The sequence below is a fragment of the Phasianus colchicus genome, chromosome Z (genome assembly GCF_987193195.1).
Source record: "Phasianus colchicus chromosome Z, bPhaCol1.hap1.1, whole genome shotgun sequence".
NCBI classification, from domain to species: domain Eukaryota; kingdom Metazoa; phylum Chordata; class Aves; order Galliformes; family Phasianidae; genus Phasianus; species Phasianus colchicus.
Window position 1 is genome coordinate 84,777,701 of NC_143476.1, and position 21,195 is coordinate 84,798,895.

The 21,195-nt window shown below is 43.7% G+C and overlaps 1 protein-coding gene across 1 annotated transcript; it reads left to right on the plus strand.

Annotated features, from left to right (window-relative positions):
- The first annotated feature begins 1,195 nt into the window (after window positions 1-1,195).
- LOC116241038 (phospholipase A2 inhibitor gamma subunit B) lies at window positions 1,196-5,086 on the plus strand. The gene is made up of 5 exons (XM_031611646.2): window positions 1,196-1,387; window positions 2,565-2,681; window positions 2,919-3,068; window positions 3,209-3,349; window positions 4,759-5,086. The coding sequence occupies exons 1-5, from the start codon at window positions 1,339-1,341 to the stop codon at window positions 4,980-4,982; spliced, it is 681 nt and encodes a 226-aa protein (XP_031467506.1). The 5' UTR covers window positions 1,196-1,338; the 3' UTR covers window positions 4,983-5,086.
- Window positions 5,087-21,195: the final 16,109 nt, after the last annotated feature.

Sequence of the window (21,195 nt, forward strand, 5' to 3'; positions counted from 1 at the left end):
TTGGACTAGATGATCTTATAGGTCGTTTCCAACCTTGTGATTCTATGATTCTATGATTCTATGAGGATGGACTGGGTGAGATCTGAAATGTTCTTGTATCTCATATTTGTGATTTGTTACCGACTTGTGTTTGTGGTCTGCATGTTCCTGCTGTGGAGTACTTATTTAGATGGTTGCTGCATCTAGGGGCTAGATGATCCCAGCACTTCGACGTGCTACACAGCAAAGTTTGCTTGGAGCTGTATCTGGTCCAAAGAGCTTTCACAACAGCCAGGACTGGTAGTAGGACATAAATTGCTCCCTGCTGTCACTGCAAAAAGTACTGAAGGACAATGAACTAATTGGCTGTGACCTATCTGCACAAGAATATGAGCAGAGGGGTATATTCTGGGTAGGAAATGATTTTGATGAGGCAACACATCCTGTTAAAAGCTGCATAAGGGACAGGGAATGTTTGGGCTGATAGCAGTCTGGCCCCAACTACTTGGCCTTAGCTCATCACAAGATCCCAGGGCATGGAAGTAACGCCACCAGTCTGTGTCACAGCCACATCAGTAGTTCCTCTCTGCTGAATGGTTTGACTTAAAGGACAAAGGAATAATAGAAGAATTTCTTATCAACTTCCACTTGTTTAATATACAAACCTGCACCCTGGAGGACCCACTCTGCAGCTCTGACATATTCATCCCCAGGGAACCCCGATCAAGCCTCCTACAAGGCATATATTGGCAGTCATTTTGCAAACAGAAGCTGCATGCCAGCTTGGAAAGGAAGTTCACTGCTCTGCTGCTGTCTGCTTTACTGCTGTACTCAAGGCATGAGAGCTCCTGACTGTCTGATGGGAAGGAAGATGGGAAACCAGCCAGCAAAAACTCAGCCACGAGGAAAATTCCTGACTAGCTCTTGCTACAATTTGCTTCTTTGGGCCTGTGGAGAGAGCACAACAGGGCTGTTCAAATGGTTTCTTCTCCTTCATTCATATGTATGGCAGAGGCTGAAGGTTGTTTAAACAAAGTCTGAACTGGAGACATACCTGACCAATTCCAGGCAAGCCAGCCTCTCCCACAGGCTGCATACTCTACACTGGGGAACGATATATAGCACTTTCTTGCACGGAGGAAAAGGCAGAAATATGATTTAAATGAAAAAATAAATAGCATTTCACGTGCTCTGTGCTACCAGTACTCTTTGATGTGCTTCCACAGCTACGACTTCTGCATTTGCCACTTCCTCAAATCACTGACATATCCATCACGCTCCGGTTTATAAAAACCCCTGTGGTACATAGCGCTGTGCTTAGCAAGATTTGTCAGCTCTCTGTCCTTACAATCCATCAGCATGAAAGTATTTCTTGGCTTCAGCTTTCTCCTGACTTTTCTAGACTCAGGTGAGTTTTTTGCTGAGTCCTGTGGGGCTGCAAGACTTAGAAGAGGTCTGTGAATGGGTGTTGTGTATGGAGGGATGTTCCTGTCTTCTGAGACATGGGAATCCCTCATATGAAGTTTGATATGGAGTGGGATAAGCATTAGGGCTTGGGGAATATCTGAGACTATGAGCCAATATACGGGTGAAGGTGTTCACAATATGAGCTGGCTATCTAAGCTCCCATGGTGGTCGACAGCAATTTAACTGGGACAGTCACAGGAATGATTTGAGTAACTCTAGGGTAGACTTTGGTCAGCTGAATCAATATCCAGCCAACAGTGACTGCAGATTTAAGGGACTGGTTGGTTTGCTCATGCCCAGGATCATGCGATTTTAATTTAGACATCATATGCTACCTCAGCTGTCCATCAGCTCTGCTTGGGAAGAGCATTAGTCTTGTGGAGGTCTTGTGTCATACATGCAGATGTCATGGCTGCTGCAGGGTTCCTTACATGGCACTTGAGTTTTGGGGATCTACATGCTGAACCTTTGGGTTCCAGTTGTTGTATCAAGGAGGTTATGTTGTTTGTTCTCTCTCCATAAACTCTTTACTCCTTCCTAAGTTTCTTCTGTCGACTGCCTGACACTCTGGTCTGATTAAGAAGTTCTTGTCCTGAAACAGTAGATAGTCAGAAAAGTGGATTCCTCTGATGTCTACAAAGAGATATGTTGCTCCCAGTTTGTGCATAGCACAATGTCTGCTGGAAGCCCCTCAGTAGCCAATGCCTTGAATTCCCTTGCTCACTGCAAAGAGAAGATTTGGGGACTGCAAATTCAGGAACACCCAAATGCCTTTGTGGACAGAGGGGTTTGTAGTGTGCTTCTCTTAACATCCTCAGCAAAATCAAGCAAGCATTATCTACTAGGAGACAAGGTATGCTGGCCAGGTATTGGTAGTTAAAATGTAAAATCACAGCTCAGAAAGGCTTCCCTGCACTTCCTTATGTTCAAGATCATACCAGATAAAATAATAACAGGAAATAATGCAAAAGAACATACAAACTGAATAACTGGAAAAATAAGGAAAGAGAAACATGAAAATTGCTGATCAAAAGCAGAAGGAAAAGAATAATAGATGAAAGGGGAAGTGAAATCTCTCATGACCGCTGCTCAGAAATATGTCTTGTTTCCTCATCCAGGAACCATGCTTCAGTGTGAGGTTTGTCACAGTATAGGAAGAAGCTGTAATGGCCCCATGGAAACCTGCAGTGGTGATGCAGACACCTGTGGCATCATTCTGCATGAAGTTACAATAGGTAGGTGAGATGTTTGCTGTGCCTTCATCCCTTTCCAGTGAGAAATTCCTCACTAGTGTCTCAGACGTGATGACATCATGCCTGTTCATTTGAGGGGATCACCAGTGTCACTGGCACTGCTTTCGGAGTGTGTCTGTCAGGTCCTGGGAAGGCTGTTGAGCAGTTGCTGCTGTAGGAACCTAATGGAGGGGAAGGGAATTACAAGGTGGTTAATGATTTGGTGCTGCCCCATTACAGGGGGGATGGCAATCCCTTCGTCGATCAAGACCTGTCTGCCATCCAGAATTTGCCAGATGGGCCCTGTCACCATGAACTATGGGAAGGTGAAAGCAAGGAGCCGCTTGGCCTGCTGTGTGGGTGATGCCTGTCGGACAGTGTCTGTTTCATGTGAGCTCCCTTTTGGCTTATCACCATCCCTTTTCTGCTTACCTTGTACCAAGATCAGGCTTTGTACGCTAAGCCATCACTTGGCTCCTCGCTCTCCTTCCTTTGTTAAAACCAATTGCATCCTATCTCTTTCCTTCAAGTGCCACCAGAGAATAATGTGCCCAATGGATTCCAGTGTCCTGCCTGCTACAGTGTGGATTCTTTCCAGTGTGGTAACGAAACTGTAAATTGCACTGGATCTGAAAGCCAGTGTGTTGACCTGGCTGGCTTAATGAATACAGGTAACAGTCTTTTGTTTGGGGCTGTCTGTCATCTTTTTTATTTAACTAGCAAACCCAGTCTAAGAGGGAGCAATACAGATAAATTAAAATGGGTGACAAGTGTGAAGAGAAAAACAAAGAAATTTGAAGCTTAAAATGGGCATGTTTCAATATGGTAAAAGGGCAAGGGTGTGCTTTCCTTCCTCTTTTCCAATAACAGCTGGGATCCCTTGTAGCATGGCATAACTGAGGGAAAGAACAGAACTGTTGTCATGAAGCAATTTGATATGTGGACATACCCCTCTCTCCCCCTCCCCCCCTTGAATTTGCTGGCCCTAGCATGAGGATGAGCTTGGATTTAAACCAGTCACCAGTCACCCAGTTGCTGGAGGTTCAGGTGAAACTAATGCAGAGCTATCAGCTTCTTTATGCAAACAATAGGAATGAGAGTATCTGAGCAGGGAGTTAGGTACCCAGCATCAACAGGAAGATCACTCTCAGCCTGTCTGACCTGCTGTGTGTCCATAGCCGTAGGCAATTAGGTAATTTCCCACAAAATTGCTTGGAATTGTTAACTGACAAAGATTTTCTTCACAGATGTTTAGTTTGGCCCAGCAGGCTGAAGCTTTGGGAAAATTATTGTTTCCAGAGTGAAGAAAAGAATAATCTAGTTTAATGAGGAACTGGGTGTTGTTGACTTGGGATAAGGTTATCTGGCTTTCCCCAGGCTGAATTTCAGGTTACTTCTGTGTCCAGACTGCTAGCTAGATGTGGATATTTCTGGGACTACAGCACTTTAAGGTCTATCTATCAAGTAGATGCTCTGGTGTTGGCAAAAGTTCTGGGCTCTCAGTGGGTACATGAGCAAGATTTCTCTGTTGCTTTGGCTAAATGATATAAGGCCTTAGAGACAGACTTGCCTAAATACATATCTCAGCCTGTAATTCCTTTGAGACTTCTCACTCCTGGTCAAATTTTGGCTAAAAAAGAAGTCATTCATCTTAAATTTCATGAAAGGGTCAAAGTAAGAAGGTAACAATGAACACTGGGACTACTGTATCACAGCTCTCACTTCTCTAGGAAGCTAGGCGAGGTGTGAATGGAAGAACTGAAAATTAATCCATAAAATAAAACAATTTAAAAACTTTTCAATTTTTAAATTGCAGTTGTTTAAATTAAAAAAAAAAAAAAAAAAAAAAAAAGGCTTGTTCATCAGTAAGGAAGAAGAAACCCTAAACACTTTGTGTTTCTAGTCAGTGAAGGTAACCTTCAAACTCATTCAGTAGAAGGGAACAGCCAGGGATGGGCTTGGAGCCAACTGAAGAATATGCAGTACGTGAGGTGAACATGGGAACTTCAGTGGCCAGGGAGGGAATAGTTATGGAGACTGTTCCCCTTGACCTGTGGAATGTGCTTCTTTTGCTGTGTAGGTGGACTAACTGTGAAAGCTGCCATGAAGGGATGCACCACCATTTCTGAATGCAATGCTGTTGGAGACAGTAAAAACAATCTGGGGATGATGGACATTAAAATAAAGCGGTTCCAATGCCAACCAGCCATTACACTGCAAATGCTGAGTTCTGGGCTTGTCCCTCCACAAACCCTTTTCTTCCCTGCCCTATCAGGATTCATCTTGGAGAAGTTGCTTTTCTGACTCTCTCTAGGACTGGCTTAAGCAAAGCTTGTGACAGGCACCAGTGGTTTGCACCTGTTTGATGTGGTATCTCTTGTGTGCAGATTTTGTTTTCAGAATAAAGACAGTACTTACACTTTGTTTATTTTCTTTTTTATTTAATCTGATTTAAAGCTACATCTGTTCAACTGTGGTTAGTTCTGTTATGTTCTTAGAGTGCTTTGACCATAATAGAACCATGGGAGACTGCATGAGGTGCCCATACACTGCATAAGCAACAGAAGCTCTCAAAATAGCACTAGAATCTACATCCACAGACTCAGGATAAGTCCCCTGCATATGACCAATCACTTTTCCAAGCTCTGAAGATGACTGGAGGTGAGTTCCTGGGAAATTCGCTCTGATTAAAGAGGTAGCCTGCCCTTTTTTGCCTCCCTTATATCCTGTTTTCAGTTGGATGCTTGTGTTTTCCCCAGGCAGACCTGAAGCAGTTTCTGTTTCAGGGAGGAGTCAGTGATCCATTGCTACAAGCAATCTGCTCCTGGCAACAACATTTCTCCTTGTGGTTGTTCCTTTTCCCTTACTAGACGCTGTTCTTTTCTATTTTAGTTTTCAGGATTATCCAGAATAAATGTTTACTTTAGGAAGGTTTCATAAATTAGACAGCTTTCTATGGTGATAGACTGCTGGGAGCCCAAGTAATGAAAATTTGTAACCAAATGTCTACTTCCCTTCAGAAAGTTGGCTTAGTTTCCCCCCTTCTTCATGGTAATTCCCACTAACTGTATCTTCTGCTCCATTGCCTGTCCTGCTGGCTTTCCTCAGGTTGGTCCCACACAAAGGTACCAAAGGAAAACAGCAGTGGGCAACAATACCATATCTGGGAGGTAGCATGGGCTGTGGGCAAAGGGATAAAGCAGTGGGAGTTTTGGGAGATCATAGAATCATCTTCATGGTCTTCCTCTGGACTACTCCAAAAACTCCACTGCTTTCTTGAGTTGGAGGCTCCAGGCCTGGCTGCAGTACTCCAGATGGGGACTCACGAGAGCGGGGGGTTAGGGAGGGAGGGGCAATCACCTCCCTCACCCTGCTGGCCACCCCTTCCTTGATGCAGCTCAGAATGCAGTTGGCCATCTGGTCTGCAAGCACATACTGCTGGCTCATGTCAAGCTTGTCATCTACCAGAACCCCCAGTCCCTTTTCAGAGCTGTTCTCGATGAGTTCTTCTACGCATACCTGAGATTGCCCTGACCCCGGTGCAACACCTTGCACTTGGCGTTGTTGAATGTCATTTGGTTCACATGGGCCCGCTTTTCTAGCCTGTCCATCTCTGGATAAAGTCCCTTTCTTTTATTGTGTCTACTGGACCACTCTGCTTGGTGTCATCGGCAAACTTGCTGAGGATATACTCAATCCCACTGTCTTTGTATTTGGTAAAGATATTGGAGGGCACAGATCCCAAGGCAGATCCCTGAGGGACACCACTCTTGTCTGGCCTCCACCTTAACATAGCGCCATTGACCATGACCCTCTGGCCGTGACCATCCAACCAATTCTTTATCCACTCAATAGTCTACCTTTCAAACCCATATTTTTCCCATTTTGAAAGAACAACGTGGTGTCCAGTTAGATGACAACAGTTGCCCATTCTTTGTCCACCGACACTGTCACTTCATCAGTGGAGGCCACTTTGGTCAGGCATGATCTGTCCTTGTTAAAGCCATGCTGGCTGTCTCAGATCACCTCCTTGCATGCCGCTTTACATGTCTTGCATAAAGATCTGTTCCATGATCTTCCTAGACACAGAGGTGAGGCTCACCGGCCTGTAGGTCTCCGGATCTCACTTTTTCCCTTTCTTAAAAATGAGAATGATGTTTCCCTCTTTCCAGTCATCGAGGACTTTGCCTAATAGCCATGATTAATAATCAAAATGCATGATTGCATCTGTCCTTATGAGCTCTGGCTCATGGTAGAGTGTTTAAGCCATGGAGTTGCAGTGATCAGAAACGGAATTTTATCTCCTAATCAAAACTGTGTCAGAAAGCCCTAAGGAAAGCCTTGGTTACTCAAACGAGACCATAATGTGTGGCAGTACTGAGACGATTATACCTGGACATATATGCATGAATACATATGTGACCAATTTTTTAACGTGCAGCAAGGGGATTGGGTGTTCTTGTAATTTATGTCTCCCATAGACTATTTTCTTCCCAAACATGCTGAAACCCCTTTCTTTCTAATAGTCTCATCAAATTAATTGGGAGAGGATTTCATATTATCTATTATAATAAGAGGGTGTGAATCTGAGAGTGAAAATTATTTTTTGGGGTGAAGAGATAACTTAAAATACGGACTTAATGCAGGCAAAAGAGTTAGGCTCAGTTAATTATTTTCAGAGGCAGTGCACTTATGATATGGGTGTTAGAGAGGAAACACAGCTCCCCTTTGCTGTGTAACAGCATGCTGGTAATGGAGCGATTCGCTCTTACAGCATTTTTCCAAATCTGATAACACTCTGGAATTAAAAAAATTCTCTATCTATTTGTGCAAGGACATTATCCCTGAATGCATCTCCTGCACGTTCATGTCTGTGGCATCCCCCTGTAGCAGGTCTTGATCCACTTCGATGGTTCAACCTTTCACTCTTCTGTTTGTTCCACTTTGACCTGTGATGTTATCTGGACAGAAAAGATCGGTGTTTTTGTTTAGCCTGGTCAAAACTTTGGTGAGAAATGTCTAGAGAACCATGGAAAAGAAGAATGTGATGGATATGCTTGGCTCCTACACTTGACATAAGTCTTCTGGATCACGAACAACAGGAGGCCTTGATGAGACTGTTCCCTGAACTGGATAGCTCAGTAATAGAGCTCATGGCCATGACTGTAAGCAAAAAGGATACAGCCCTACAAGTGATCCACTGAAACCTCTTAAGGAAAAACAACAAGTTGCTGAAACAGGTAAAAATAATATAGTAAAATTCTGACTACAAGCCAATGACTACAAGTCATCAATATAGCAATCAGAGAAGACCAAATCTGAGCTATCCTTGCTGAAGCAGTTGACTGCCCAGCAATATTTGGTTAGGATGCTTCTTGAGGGCACTCCTCAAGGCTGAGATTCTTACCATGCCTGTCGGTGAGTGAAACTTTAGTGTTTAAAGGTACCTGTTTAAGTTAGAATTTAGCGACTTAATACAGTATGTTAATCACTGTGACTCTTGCTATCGTAATGGATTCATGGCATCAGTCAACTTTCTGTATTAAGCCTACTTGATGCTATACCACCCAAACTGTGCAAGTGTTGGATATCTCCTATGACAGAGGAGGAGGGCAGACAGCAGTGTTTCAAAGAGTTGAGAAGCAGCTCAATTTTGACTCGTAATTCAGTGCTGTGGCAAACAGCAGTGTTGCAATCTATGGCTGTATAAATGGGGGGGCGAGGAGTGGAAATAGTCCTACGTCTTTATGATTGATGTATCAGTGCTTGGTCCTGATCCAACTGATCCAGCACCCACATTTCGTAATGGCTATTAAAAACAGCATGAAATAAAATGCCTCACAGTGAAAATCTTCTGTTGCATTAATAGGTGATCTTACCGAAAAGGAGATAGAAAGGTAGCTTGCTTACAGCCTGTAAATACAACTATATGGAAGAAGAAAAAGATCTTAAAGTATTCTTTTATATGCAAGAGCACAAATCCAAAGGAGAAAAAGTCGTATCACTTCTGTGCATAGATTTCAGCCCGTAAAGCAAAAGTGTCACCAACTTTTGATATGTGTAAATCCAGCATGAACACCTTCCAGAAATGCATGCTTTACTGGCAGGCAGGTTAAAGGCAGTTCAGGCAGAGCTGGTAGAAATATGACAGACTAGAGAACAGAGGAAGATGATGAGTTAATGAGCCCTGCTGATGTCAAATCTGGTTCCTAGGGAGAGAGATGAAGCTGGAGTTTGTTCAGATGAGAGAAACATCAAAGGTGGAAAAAAATCTAGTGGCACCACTTTCCAGAAACAATTCAAGCAATGAGACCTTGGTATCTTGAGCAAGGAGTGATGAACACAACGATTCCCTATAAAATAGTCATTGGATGAATATGGGATGCTCCATTGTTTGCAGGGTTTAATTGAGGATATGAAGCAGGGAGCAGCCCTGGTCATAGGCACTGGAGAGGGGCAAGGAAAGTTGTGGTCAAAACCTGTCATAGTAAATGGAATGATTCCTGCTGATTTTACTGGGCTTTGAAAAAGGCTTTAGACACCAAACTGGGTTGTTTCCATCTGCATTTTCTCTCTGTAATATATACAAACCCTACTCCCACTCAGACCTGCACACACTGACATGTAAATATCTTATCCTCTCTTAGATTTTAAAGACACTTCCATTACCAGGCATGAGAGATATGCAGCCCTGGATGAGGCCTGCCTTACCCGCAGTACTGACTGTACCAACGCCTTTCATCTCTCTTTGCACAACAAAGAGGACTCAGACCATTGTTTTCTCTCCCCTTACAATGGAATATCCTTTATCTCCTGCCCTTCCCCCACTCTCCTCTGAAGCTTCTGATCTTTCTCAAACAGCTGAGCCAGTAGGAAATCCCAGTGGCAGCAGAAAGACAACCAGTGACAATCTATGATGGACAGATGAATGTGCAGTATTTTGTCCAGTAGGTGATTTTATAGAGGGAGAGGGAGAGAGAATATGCGTTGTTGTTTGATTGAAGCAGCTTGAGCTAAGTGAATGCACTGGGAAGGTGTAGGATAGGGGAAGCTTAGGCCTGTGTCTGCACCATTTGGGGAAGTTCTTAACAGATACTAAAATGCTTTGGTCCCTTCTTGACAGAGTATCTAAAGTTGGGAAAGATTTGCTTCCATTTCTTGGGAATCATTTGTGTGCCAGCACCTTCTTACCAGGGTCTCAGGAGAGTGGAGCCTGACAAATTTATCACTTTTTTTGGTCAGATCAGTCTGGGGCTGTATTTGCAAAGGAATGTGAATGTGTTGCTTTTACATAACAACCATGACTCTTCATTAAAAAGAAGTTTGTCCAGTAATGTAAGCCAGCAGGACCTGTACATGTTTGTAGGATTACACTTCTTCAAAGGCAAAATGAAGACAAACAGAGTGAACAAGCAGTCTTTCTTGCAGATAGGACAAATGTTTGTCTTGCTACATGCCAGAGACTAAATGATTACTCCTGACTCTTTCAGGAAAGACAGAACTGCGGCCATCTGACCAAAATGATCTTCTGCAACGCGTCATTGTGTCTATCTGAGCATGCTACCAAAGAACTGAGTAAACATGGCTCTTGGAGAGCAGATTCTATCTCTGTCAGAAAAAATTACACTGCAGGTTCCAATTTGTACTGGGGGGCTCAACTGTTGTGCATGCCACCAAGGCAGACATTTCCATAGGCACAAAATGTTAGATGTAAAGGTTTCTATCCCCAGGGTCCTGTCTTTTCTGGGGCACAAGAAAGCAATTGCTTCATAGCCCACTGCATTAAAGAATTAGGCTAACTTTGTTCCCAAAGCTGCATGGTCTCATCTCCTAACTCCTTACGAACCTCTACCAGATTGGTAACCCACTGTTCCCAAACCCTCACACATATTTGCTCTTCTCTGGACCTCATATTAAGAAAAACATTTGGTCCCCACCTCTATTGATGTTATAGAAAAGGCATCTCTCCCTCTCTATACATACCTGAAACTATGAATAGAGAGTCTTGTTCAGACTCTTGGGAGCTCTTATGCATGAATGAATGAATGAAAAAAAATCACTCTTGCTCCTAAACTGCAATAACGTTTAAGTCCTTCCAAGCAATCAGAGCTCTATGTCTTGCTGGTTGCTAGGATGAGTGCTGATATTCAAGTCTTTGCTATGATTGGGCATTTGGTTGCTGCCATAGGGTACGCAGCCTTTCTGTTTTAGGACATTGAAGTTCATAGGAAGAGAAAGTTTCCTCCCACAGTTCTATAGCCACACTTTATGCCTGATTCTGTCCCCATGGAACAGGCTCTTGGGCCTTGTTTTCGGAAACCTGTGTTGCTGCATAGAGGAATTCAAATTTTCTGCTCCAGAAGAACCAAGTAGGAAATATCAGAGCAGAGAATAAGTTTTCAAATCAGGTTTTTGCTGGAGACCTTCTGGGATGGTGTGGGCTTTCCAGAGAAAACATGAAAACTACTGGCAGATGATTGCTGAAAGAGTAGTTGATTGTAGGTGTTGGGCTCTGTGTAGGTCGAAAGGAGCTGTGAGGTTACAGCTCCAGGAAACTACAAAGCATTTTGCAAACTTCAGTTAAGGACCCATCTTCTTGGATTTGTTGGATCCAAAGAGATTGTTGCAATTTTGGAAGAAGCTTGTAGGATTACTTTCTAAAATCTAGATTCAATGTGGGAGCTTGTTCATGTTGCGGGAGCTCATTCCTCTCTGAAGAGGTAGACACATTAGCAGGGATGTTGGAGGATGCCTTTCTATCAAATCACTTTAAGTCTCAGGGTATGCTTAAAAGGTCAGGCATCTAAGGTATCATGAACTTCACGTGTGTAAAAGGATGTATTTGAGACTTTTTAATAGGTTAATTTTCCCCGTGCTCTTTCTATTGTTTTATTGAGTCTATGGTGGGCTACTCACCTACAGAACAGCTGTTTGCCATACTGTGTGGTTAGCTAGAAGTTTTTGATAAGTGTGACTTGGTGTCTTCACTCTTCCGAGCAAAAATTATCTGATGCTGTACCTGTGGTTTGATTTAACTACCTTATGATCTAAAACTTATACGAGGTTTTGTCGTCTCAGACCTCAAAGGCTCAAGAAATTTTTAGACATTAGCACAGAAAATTCTTTTTTCCTAAAATGGGAGCTGAGATCCTCAATATTCATGTGATGGCAAGAGGAGTGTTCTAGGAAATGCATAATGGTATTATGAAATTTATCCTATTACTGGAACTGACCGTACTGCAAATTACACACCAGAGTTCCTGGAAGCTGCCAAAACTACTAACAAGTACCACTTGCCATGAATGGCCCCAAATTGAAAGCACATGGTGCTTAGGGCAGTGATGACCTACAGGAAATACAAAAGTTACGTACAATGGAAGTAGACCTGGTCATTAACGGAAGTTATTCAAGCATCTCCATTTCAAGCTTGTCTTCTCTCCAGTTTTATTTAGAAACTCCTGCTTGTGGGCTCCATTCACTTCCCCTGGTGGGAGAGGTTAATGGGCAATTGTGATGGATAGCTGTGGAAATTTCTGGTTTACCAGATCGATGGATTTCAGTCCCTATAGAAATCCTAACCAGTCTGCATCAGAAACAAACTGTGCATCTTATAGGATTACTTTCTAAAATCTTGATTCAGTGTGGGAGCTTGTTCCCACATTGAGAATGTATTTCTCTACTGTCTCCTGTAAATAATTTTTTTTTTCTTCTGGGGTTTTGTGGCCCAAAAGCAAAAAGAATGTCCATGAGTAAGTCGAAAGCCTATGGGTGAGAGTTAGAGACAGAGGCAACAAAGGGAGCCTTGTTACTGTGGTCTACTACAGGGTGCCTGATCAACCAGAGCCTATTGATGAAGCCCTCTTCCTCCAGCTATAGGAGGTGTCATGTTTGCAAGCTCTCGCCCTGCTGGGGGACTTCTATCATCTTGATGACTGCCAGAACAGTAGCATGGTGAGCTGCAGGTGATCCAGGAGGATCCTGGAATGTATCAAGGCTGACTTCCTGAGCCAGGTAACAGACAGCCCTATGAGGGGTGATGCAATGCTGGACCTTTTTCTCACCAATGCTAGTGAACTGTCTGGTGACATCAGGATTGGAGGCTGATTAGGCTGTAGTGACATGCAGTAGTGGAGTTCACACTCCTGAGGAATATTGGACAGGCAGAGTAAAATCAGGAAGCTTAGTTTTAGGAAAGCGACATTTCAGCTCTCAAGGGAATTAGTCAACAAAAACTCCTGGGAATTTGTCCTCAAGGACAAGGAAGTGGAGCGGAGCAGAGCTGGCAGACCTTTAAGGAAGCTTTCCTTAGGGAACAAGAGCTCTCCATTCCCACTTGGATAAAGTCAGGAAAGGAAGGCAAGAGACAGCATGGCTGAATGAGGACCTGCTGGTCAATCTGGATAGCAAGGCACAGGCAGAGGGAGCAGGGACAGGTAACCTGGGAGAAGTATAGGGTTACTGTCAGGCTGTGCAGGGATGAAGTCAGGAAGGCCAACACCCGACTGGAGCTGGACTCAGCAAGGGACATAAAGAAGAAAGGCTGCTATAGGTACGTCAGCTGGAGAAGAAAGCCCAGAAGGGCATACTGCCTCCAGTGAGCAATACAGGCAGACTCGTAATAACAGCTAAGGAGGAGGCCTAAGTATTCAACAACTTTTTTGCTTCAGTCTTCACCAGTCACTTCTCTACACACAGCCCTTGAGTGGAGGGTTTGGAAGCTGGGAATTGGAGAGCAATGCTATTGCTGGTGTAAGCAAAGATCATGTTCACAGAATAACAGAAACACCAAGGTTGGAAAAGACCTACAGACCATCCAGTCCAAACCATCCACCTGTCACCAATAGTTCTCACTAAACCATGTCCCTCAACACAAAATCCAAATACTCACCACCTCCCTGGGCAGCCCATTCCAGTGCCTGACCACTCTTTCAGAAAAGTAGCACCAGATTGTGGCCCCACTGCCAGTACGAGCTGGGGGATGTAGGGACAGAGCACAGCCCTGCCGGAAAGGACCTGGGGGTGCCGCTGGATGGCAGCGGGGCGTGAGCCAGCAGTGTGCCCTGCGGCCCAGACAGCCGGCCGGATCCTGGGCTGCATCCAAAGCAGCGCGGCCACACAAATGGTCAGGGATGGAGCAGCTCCCTGCGAGGACGGGCTGAGAGAGCTGGGGCTGTGCAGCCTGGAGAACGGAAGGCTGGGGGAGGCCTGAGGGCAGCCTGTCTGTATCTAATGGGGGCTGTAAGAAAGAAGGATTAAACACTTTAGTAGGTTTTGTTGTGATAAGACAAACAGAAATGGTTTTAAACTAAAGGCGAGAAGATTCAGATTGGATATAAGGAAGAAGATTTTTGCAGTGAGAGTGGTGAGGCACTGGCACAGGTTGCCCAGAGAGATGGTGAGTGCCCCATCCTCAGAGATCCTCAGGGTCAGGCTGGAGGGGTTCTGAGCAGCTGATGGAGCAGTAGGTGTCCCTGTTCATTGCAGGGGAGTTGGACCAGGCCACCTTTAAGGGTCTCTTCCATCTCAAATGATTCTGTGATTCTGTGATAATGATGATGACACAGAACACCCAGAGGAAGACTCAGATGCTGTTCAGGACAGTCCTGAATAGAAGGGGAAGGATTGATCGCTATATCACTGAGGTGTGTGTGATGCATTCCCAGTACATATGTATCCCTTCTCATACTTGAGGGGACTTTTTACATGATCTGATAGTGATAGGACAAAGGGGAATGGCTTTAAACAAAAAGAGTGGAGATTTAGGTTAGATTAGATGCGAGGAGGAAATTCTTTTTTAACTTGTTCTCATTATTTTATTGTAAATTAAGTTTTCTTAAAATCTGTTTAACTCTGATTTGGAAATAAGTTGAAAAACATGGACTTCCATCTCTGTCTTGGCTCAAAATGGTTGTTTTCTCCTACACTGAAGAGTAGGCTTGAAAACAGAACAATGCCTCCTCTTGCAGTTTGTCTATAGTGAGCCTCTAACAAAGATAGCTTGCACATTTTTCCTTCCTCATATTCTCATTTCTGCTGATAATTAAAAAAAATCTGATTTTAATAAGCAGCTAATAAGTAATTTGGTGATCTGACATGTGACTTTGTTATGCTATGCCACCACGATACAAAGCAACTAATGGTTCTGGACTGCTGGTGATTACTATTATCATTATATTTTACTTATGTAAAGAAAATTCAAAATACTACTTTGTGTTATTAAATTCCTTATACAGCATCACTTGACTCTCTAGGAGCTAGAGGAGGAGCAGGCTGGTGAGTTCAGCAAGAGACAACAAAATGGTACAATGGAAATTAGCAGAAGGCAGGATAGAAGCTATCTATTGTGATGGGTCTTGTGGAAAAATGCAGTGATCACAGGCAGAAATCATGTCCTAACATCCTTGGCAGGTTAGATGTTAGTGAAATGGAGGCTGTGGTCCGAGGAAGTTGAAAAATAACTTGATAAATTTTTTAAAAATGAAAACAGCCAAAGAAGAGAGTAGAAAGACTTAAGTAGAATGATGTGCCTCATCCAAGGCCAGAAAGGTACCTTGCAGAGCAGGTAGAGGCTCCAGTAGCTAGTGCTACTTTCAAACTAGCCCACTGAATGTCCCATTCAAGTCCCTGGGTACCAAGCAGGAGCATTTCAAGTGGTACCTTGGTCAAAGCTACATTCTCAAAGAAAAACTCTAAACCTGCACTAACTGGTTGGTCAAAGACAGCAAGCATGTGTACTGTACTGCCCTACATACTGGCGATTTCTCCCTCGCCAGTTATTTCAGCTCACAGCTCTCAGAGAGGAAAAAGAGCTTGTGAGAAAGCTCACTTTGGATGAACTAAGGGCTAAACTCTGACAGCCAAAGACGTGATGGGTGTGCATATGCATGTGTAGACACATACTGGGAGTAATAGATATGTTTGTGTAAAGTGATGACTGGAAAAGGCCCAGAAGGAGCATTTTGAATAGTTTCAGTTCTTAATACCTTCGTTTAGCTGTCCAAAATTTTGGCTCTTGATGCCAACTATCTGATGCTAGTGTCTGTCTTGTGAGTAAGGGTTGCCCTTTGCATCCTCAGACAGGTAAACTGGGTAGAAAAAAAAAAAGAAACAGGTAGACTTAGAAGGGAAGGATTTGGGCGGAAGTCACCCATGTCTTTGTGTGGAAAGGCTTCCTCAGCACTGCAAGTGATTTCTGACTTCTCTCCTGCTGTGCGGAAACATTGTTATGGGCAAGGAGGAACACATTACACTCTCATAGATCCAAAAACTGACTGTCAGCTTAATTGAAATCTTACTGCAGTCAAAACATAATAAAGTCATTACTAGTCCAGTTAAAGTAATACTAATACTTATAAGCCAGACTACCACAGAAAAACCTCAATAATAATAACAATCAATTTACTACTATCTAATCTCTCTCTCTCTTTTTTTTTTTTTTTTAATGCTGTTTTCACCTTTGGGTCCCTTTTGGGTCTAACAGTTGTTGTTGTTCTCATGGGTAGGAGAGATAATGAACCTGCTGACATGTACTTCACTGATAGCTTTGTCCAGTGACAGTTTCACCACTAGAAAGTTGAACTGAGAAGTGGCTCTTTGATAGGATGTGTTTTGTTTCCAGGATTCAGGATTGTTTTTCTTTTTCTCGTTCTCTTACTTTTTTTCCCCATAATTTTTTTGGTCTTTGAAACGATGACTATATTCCTTAATTCCTATTTGTCTTTATTCTTTGACACATTTGTATCTTTGCCTTCAGCTTTCAGTCTCACAGATGTCTGAAGAGAATCAGTGCCGCTAATATTTTTTCAGAGGTGTTTGTGATGTGCAGTACTGGCAAGCTTCCCCTTGGGAAAAGATGCAGGCTCATTTCAATCCCAGAAAGTGTTTTCCCCACCTGCATTAACATGAAAAATAAGCCAGATACAAATGCAAAAGAAGTTCTGTTTAATACACCTTCCCTGTGCCTTGTGCTACGCTGTGCTCGCTGCAAGTGCTGGCTCAGTTAGAGCGTGGTTGTCCGAGAGGATCAGAGTGCCCTTGCTTTCCTCCCGCTCCCAGGGCAGGACGAAGTTCCAGTCCATCGCTGCAGCAGCTTCCTGAAGGCAGGAGCGGTGCTGCCACCTCTTGGAGCTGGGAATAAGGGCCGAGCCCGGTGCCGTGGTGCACGTGGGAAGGATGGGATGGTGTTTTGATCATGTCTTTTCCCCGTGGCCTGGTGAAAGAAAACCAGAGACTGGAAACAGGTATGATTTATTTCTTTGCAAGCCAGGTTTTGAAGTTTACATATGATGTGGCTCTCTCCAGTCTCCAGGGACTGCGGTGAAATAAATGTCACCTTCCCAAAGCTTTTACTGCCTCTAAAATGCTATTAAAATGCTTCACTGCTATAGGCATTACTGTAAATACCCCCATAAATGAAAGGGTGGAAACCAGGATGTTTTTAAGTTACATTAAGCTCTGACTTGCCTTCTGTGTAGCTAACATCATTGTTTTTCTTCCTCTCTTTTGCTATTTTGGTGCTTATCAGCATAATATCTATGTATTATCAAGGAATGCCTTAAATAACAGCTGTTTTATGTTTAGTTCTCATTGAGCTGAGGGGAGCGAAATATTTTTAATGAAATTCTTTTGTCCGCAATCTCTTCATTGGGCTGAATTGGTCTCTCTCTTGCTTTTTCACAGAAATGCACATGTAGATACACATGCAGGGCTCTCCTTTTATGCTCAGGGAGGTACAGCAGAAAGTAGCAAGGTTCGTGATCGCTTTTAGCTCTGGGGTAAGTTTGCAGTGTGGCTGCCCCCACACTGACTCTTTTACACAAAGGGAAGAGTTCATCACTGCTCAAAGGTACTGGAGGAGAGACTGTCGAGGACAGCCTTCATCCTGACACAGGTGCTCTCTTTAGATAGTTTGGGCTCCCTGCTGTCAGGATCCTTAGGAACAAGAAATTAAGGTGATTTTCTGTCATATGGGTAAACAGCACAGCAGATACTGTTGTTCTTGGCAGCCCAGGGTTCATGGTCAAGCCTGTCCATGCCTGTGTAAGCACTGAGCCATTTTGGGAGTAATGTCTTGGAGTGCTATGTTTGAGGTGGAGAATGGAAGATACCTTTTCCCACTAGCATATCCTCTGCTCCACAGAAGAGCTCCATGAAATATTACTGGCAGTTTCTAAATTGTGAAGAGCAAAAGTCTGATTTGGAGCTGCTGGGTTCAGACTCTCATGGCACACAAGACTCTGAAGAGTGCGAGTTTCTTCAAAATTACTCACTGATTCTCTGAGATCTGTGCAGCAAAGGAAATGATGGTTCACTGCAACATGTTGTCACTGGTAACAATTTCAGGACTGATAAAACTGGCAAACCAAAGTTCCTGAAAACAGAACGATCTGAGTTCAGTGAGGTCTGGAATGGCAATCTGATGGAGTGCCAAGAAGCCTAGAGATCACACTTAGTGGGAATCACCTCGTGGGACCGCACAGTAAAACTGTGAGGGGATAGCATGAGCCATCAGGAAGAGCTGTGTAAGGGACCTTCCCCAGAGCCCAAACCCACAGCAGCACACTTCCTGGAGTACATTGTGGCTCCTCTGATATGCTAAGACCAAGAGCTCATCTCACGCTGCTTATGTTCACTCACTTGTAATGGATGCGAATATCTTTCTGCACATCCTCCTTGGTGTAATTCACGTCATCACAGATGTTATTATAGCAGTACCTCTAGGCTCTGCCTGACTGCAGCAGACCTACACAGAAGAATTAGGAGAGTTTCTCATTGCTCCAAAGAGCTTGTTACAACCAGTTTGAAAAAGGATGATACGGAGGGTATCTCAGTCACAGGATTTGTGAGGATCGCTGATCACTCCTTCACTTTTGTGGGGCTTTTTTGGTGAGTGTTTTTATTTTGTGGGCCTTTTTAAAATTTTTTTTTTTTTTTTTTTTTTTTTTTTTTTTTTTGTATCTCAGACTTCTCTTCTACAAATGTAGGAAATCCGTGCAAATAACACCAAGGTGCTTTCCAGTCTAACTTGTCTGAACAACATTTCCCAGTGCCAGCAGACCGGTTCAGCCTTGCAGATGGCAGGGTGGTCTTTGCAGCGATTTAATTTGTGTGTGTGAAATACATATCGCCTATCTTTGCTTCTGGACATGGCCTGGTTTCCCAGTCAGTGTCAGATATAGACACAGCAGGACATGGACACAGGCTGGGAGGCTGCTGTGACAAGGCACAGCTGTCCTGCTGTGAAGGCCCTTGCTTTTGGACAGACCAGGACAAAGAGCACGGCCTCATCCTGCAGCACTGGGCAGCCAAGGCCTGTGTGCTGAGCTGTTGTGTGTGCAGTGCATGACAGCAGTGCTGTAGGATCTCTTTAGTCTGGCTGGTGGCTTCCAGCAGGGGCTGAAGGCACCAGATGTGATTTACAAGCCCTCTGTGACCCAGGACCTCTCCCTGCTGTCTTGGCCACAGGACTGCTGTCCTGATCTGCAGATCTCCACCTGCTGAGTTCCTAAATACTGGGAGCTCTGCTGGAACTCTGGGAGGTGCTCTGCTCCAGAACCTGAAGGAATGGGGCAGGCACAATTTTGATGGATCTGTCACATTTATTGTCCTTCCTTGGTGTCAAACTACTCCACGTCAGTGCCAGCAGGTTGGCCTGAAAGCAACTCATGAAGGAGTATGCAAATGTTTTTCAGAATGCCTTCATTTGCTCTCCAGTGATGATCTGAAAAAGATTTTTTTATCATTTTATTAAAGAGGACTAGGGCACGAGGAGGGATTGGACTGGAACAGGGTAGTGAGGCTGGTAACTATCATGCAAGGCCCACGTCACATCGGTCAATCATTTACAGAAGCCATGAAATGACACTGTATGCCAGAGAGAGTACAACAGCCAGGTTTATGGTATTTTCTGTACACAGCCATTGACTGATTCTCCAGTGATGCATTCACATGGCATTTTTTCCAGATCTGATAATATCCTGGACTCTGAGCAACTCTCCTATCTACATAGATTTTTTTTTTTCTGAACATATTTCATGCACCTTTGTGCATAACATAGCTTTGCTGTATGTGTAATTGCCTATTTTAGATCTCTATCCGCTGTTCCTATCCTTTGCTTACGTTTCTCTTGGCTTATGATGGTATCAGGTGCTGAAAGCTGAGCAGGACTGATTGGGCAGGACAGGTCAGCGCTTGAAAGGGAAACCTCTGATGAAGACTGAGTGCTGTGGAAAGTGCTGACAGCACCTGGGGAGGGATGCAGTGCTCTCAGACAACAGATGGTTGGGTGGTTCAATGAGCGTGGGAGCGATGTCTTCGTTGTGTAAGATAATGACTGGTGGTCATCCAGGTCACCGCACCAGCTGACAATGGAGGAAACATCTAGAGGATGTGGAGTTTTCTCCCAGACTGTGGGCTGTCCTCTGGCAGGGAGAAAGCCCCAAGTGTCAGGATGGCTTTAGCCAAAGGACACATCTTCGTTCTAAGAAAGAGATGTCTATTTGGTTTATATTATACCTTATGAGTTACCTAATACAGACGTGAAGAAAGAATACTTTAGACTTTGACCCTGGGGTACAGATTAAGGTTGGCCTATTGAGAACTTAAAGGTGATTATGACGTATTAACCTCTGTTTCTTTGTCTTGTTTGAGTTAGTTATCCTGTTAGCAAGTCTGAATCAACAAACACGAATTATGAACATATTTTTTCCTCGATGCTGACAACCTAGAACAAAACATGTTTTTGTCACTGCTGGTTCATTTCTCGTTCTGCACAGATGCTGATCAGGGAAGGAGTTCTTTCATCACGTTGTTGCTGATGGGAAAAGGCATTTGTGATAGATATTTTAGTGGTACTTCCAAACCATTCAGGATCCAATGAGTGTGGTGTAGTTGTGTGATACAAATAACTAAATGGAGTGTAAAAAGCATGTTTGAAGAAACATGTTTTCAGAATCCAGCTGTATCCAAAACAGATCATCTTGGGCTTAGGCATCCCTCCCAAACCACCTATGGCTATATATGATAAAAATATTTTATCCCACAAAATTGCCAGTCATAAGATTTTCCCTTTGTTTCTTCTAAGGTAGATGTTGGTGGAGGACTAAAGAACGATAAAGAAAGATTGTTCTCATCCTGGGGCTGTGCAGAAGGGACAAGTGCAGGTGGGGAGATGGTGCCTGCACATGCTCTCTGCTGTGTTAGGCTGCTTTCGCCCGTGAAGTACTGTACAAATGCCAGAGGCAATAAAATATGAGAGGAACAAGAACAAGTCAGTTATTTACTGCCCTAAACTAGGGCATGATTATTCCCCATGCTGAGTTTTCAAGTTGTTTTTGCTTCTTGGTTGCTTTTAAATTATGCAATGTGACTTCCTCCAGCTCTGGGGCAGGGAGGAGAGATTCCAGACAGTGCAATAGCTCTCCCTCTTCTAAAACTTTCTTAGAATCATAGAATCATGGAATGGCTTGGGTTAGAAAGGGCTCCAAGGATCGTCAAGTTCCAACCCCTCTGCCACAGG

Excerpts from the sequence above, each read along its gene's own strand:
- LOC116241038 (XM_031611646.2), top strand. The coding sequence starts at position 1,339 with ATGAAAGTATTTCTTGGCTTCAGCTTTCTCCTGACTTTTCTAGACTCA. Across the intron at positions 1,388-2,564 it reads CCTGACTTTTCTAGACTCAG|GAACCATGCTTCAGTGTGAG; the intron begins GTGAGTTTTTTG and ends TTCCTCATCCAG. Across the intron at positions 3,069-3,208 it reads TCGGACAGTGTCTGTTTCAT|TGCCACCAGAGAATAATGTG; the intron begins GTGAGCTCCCTT and ends CTTTCCTTCAAG.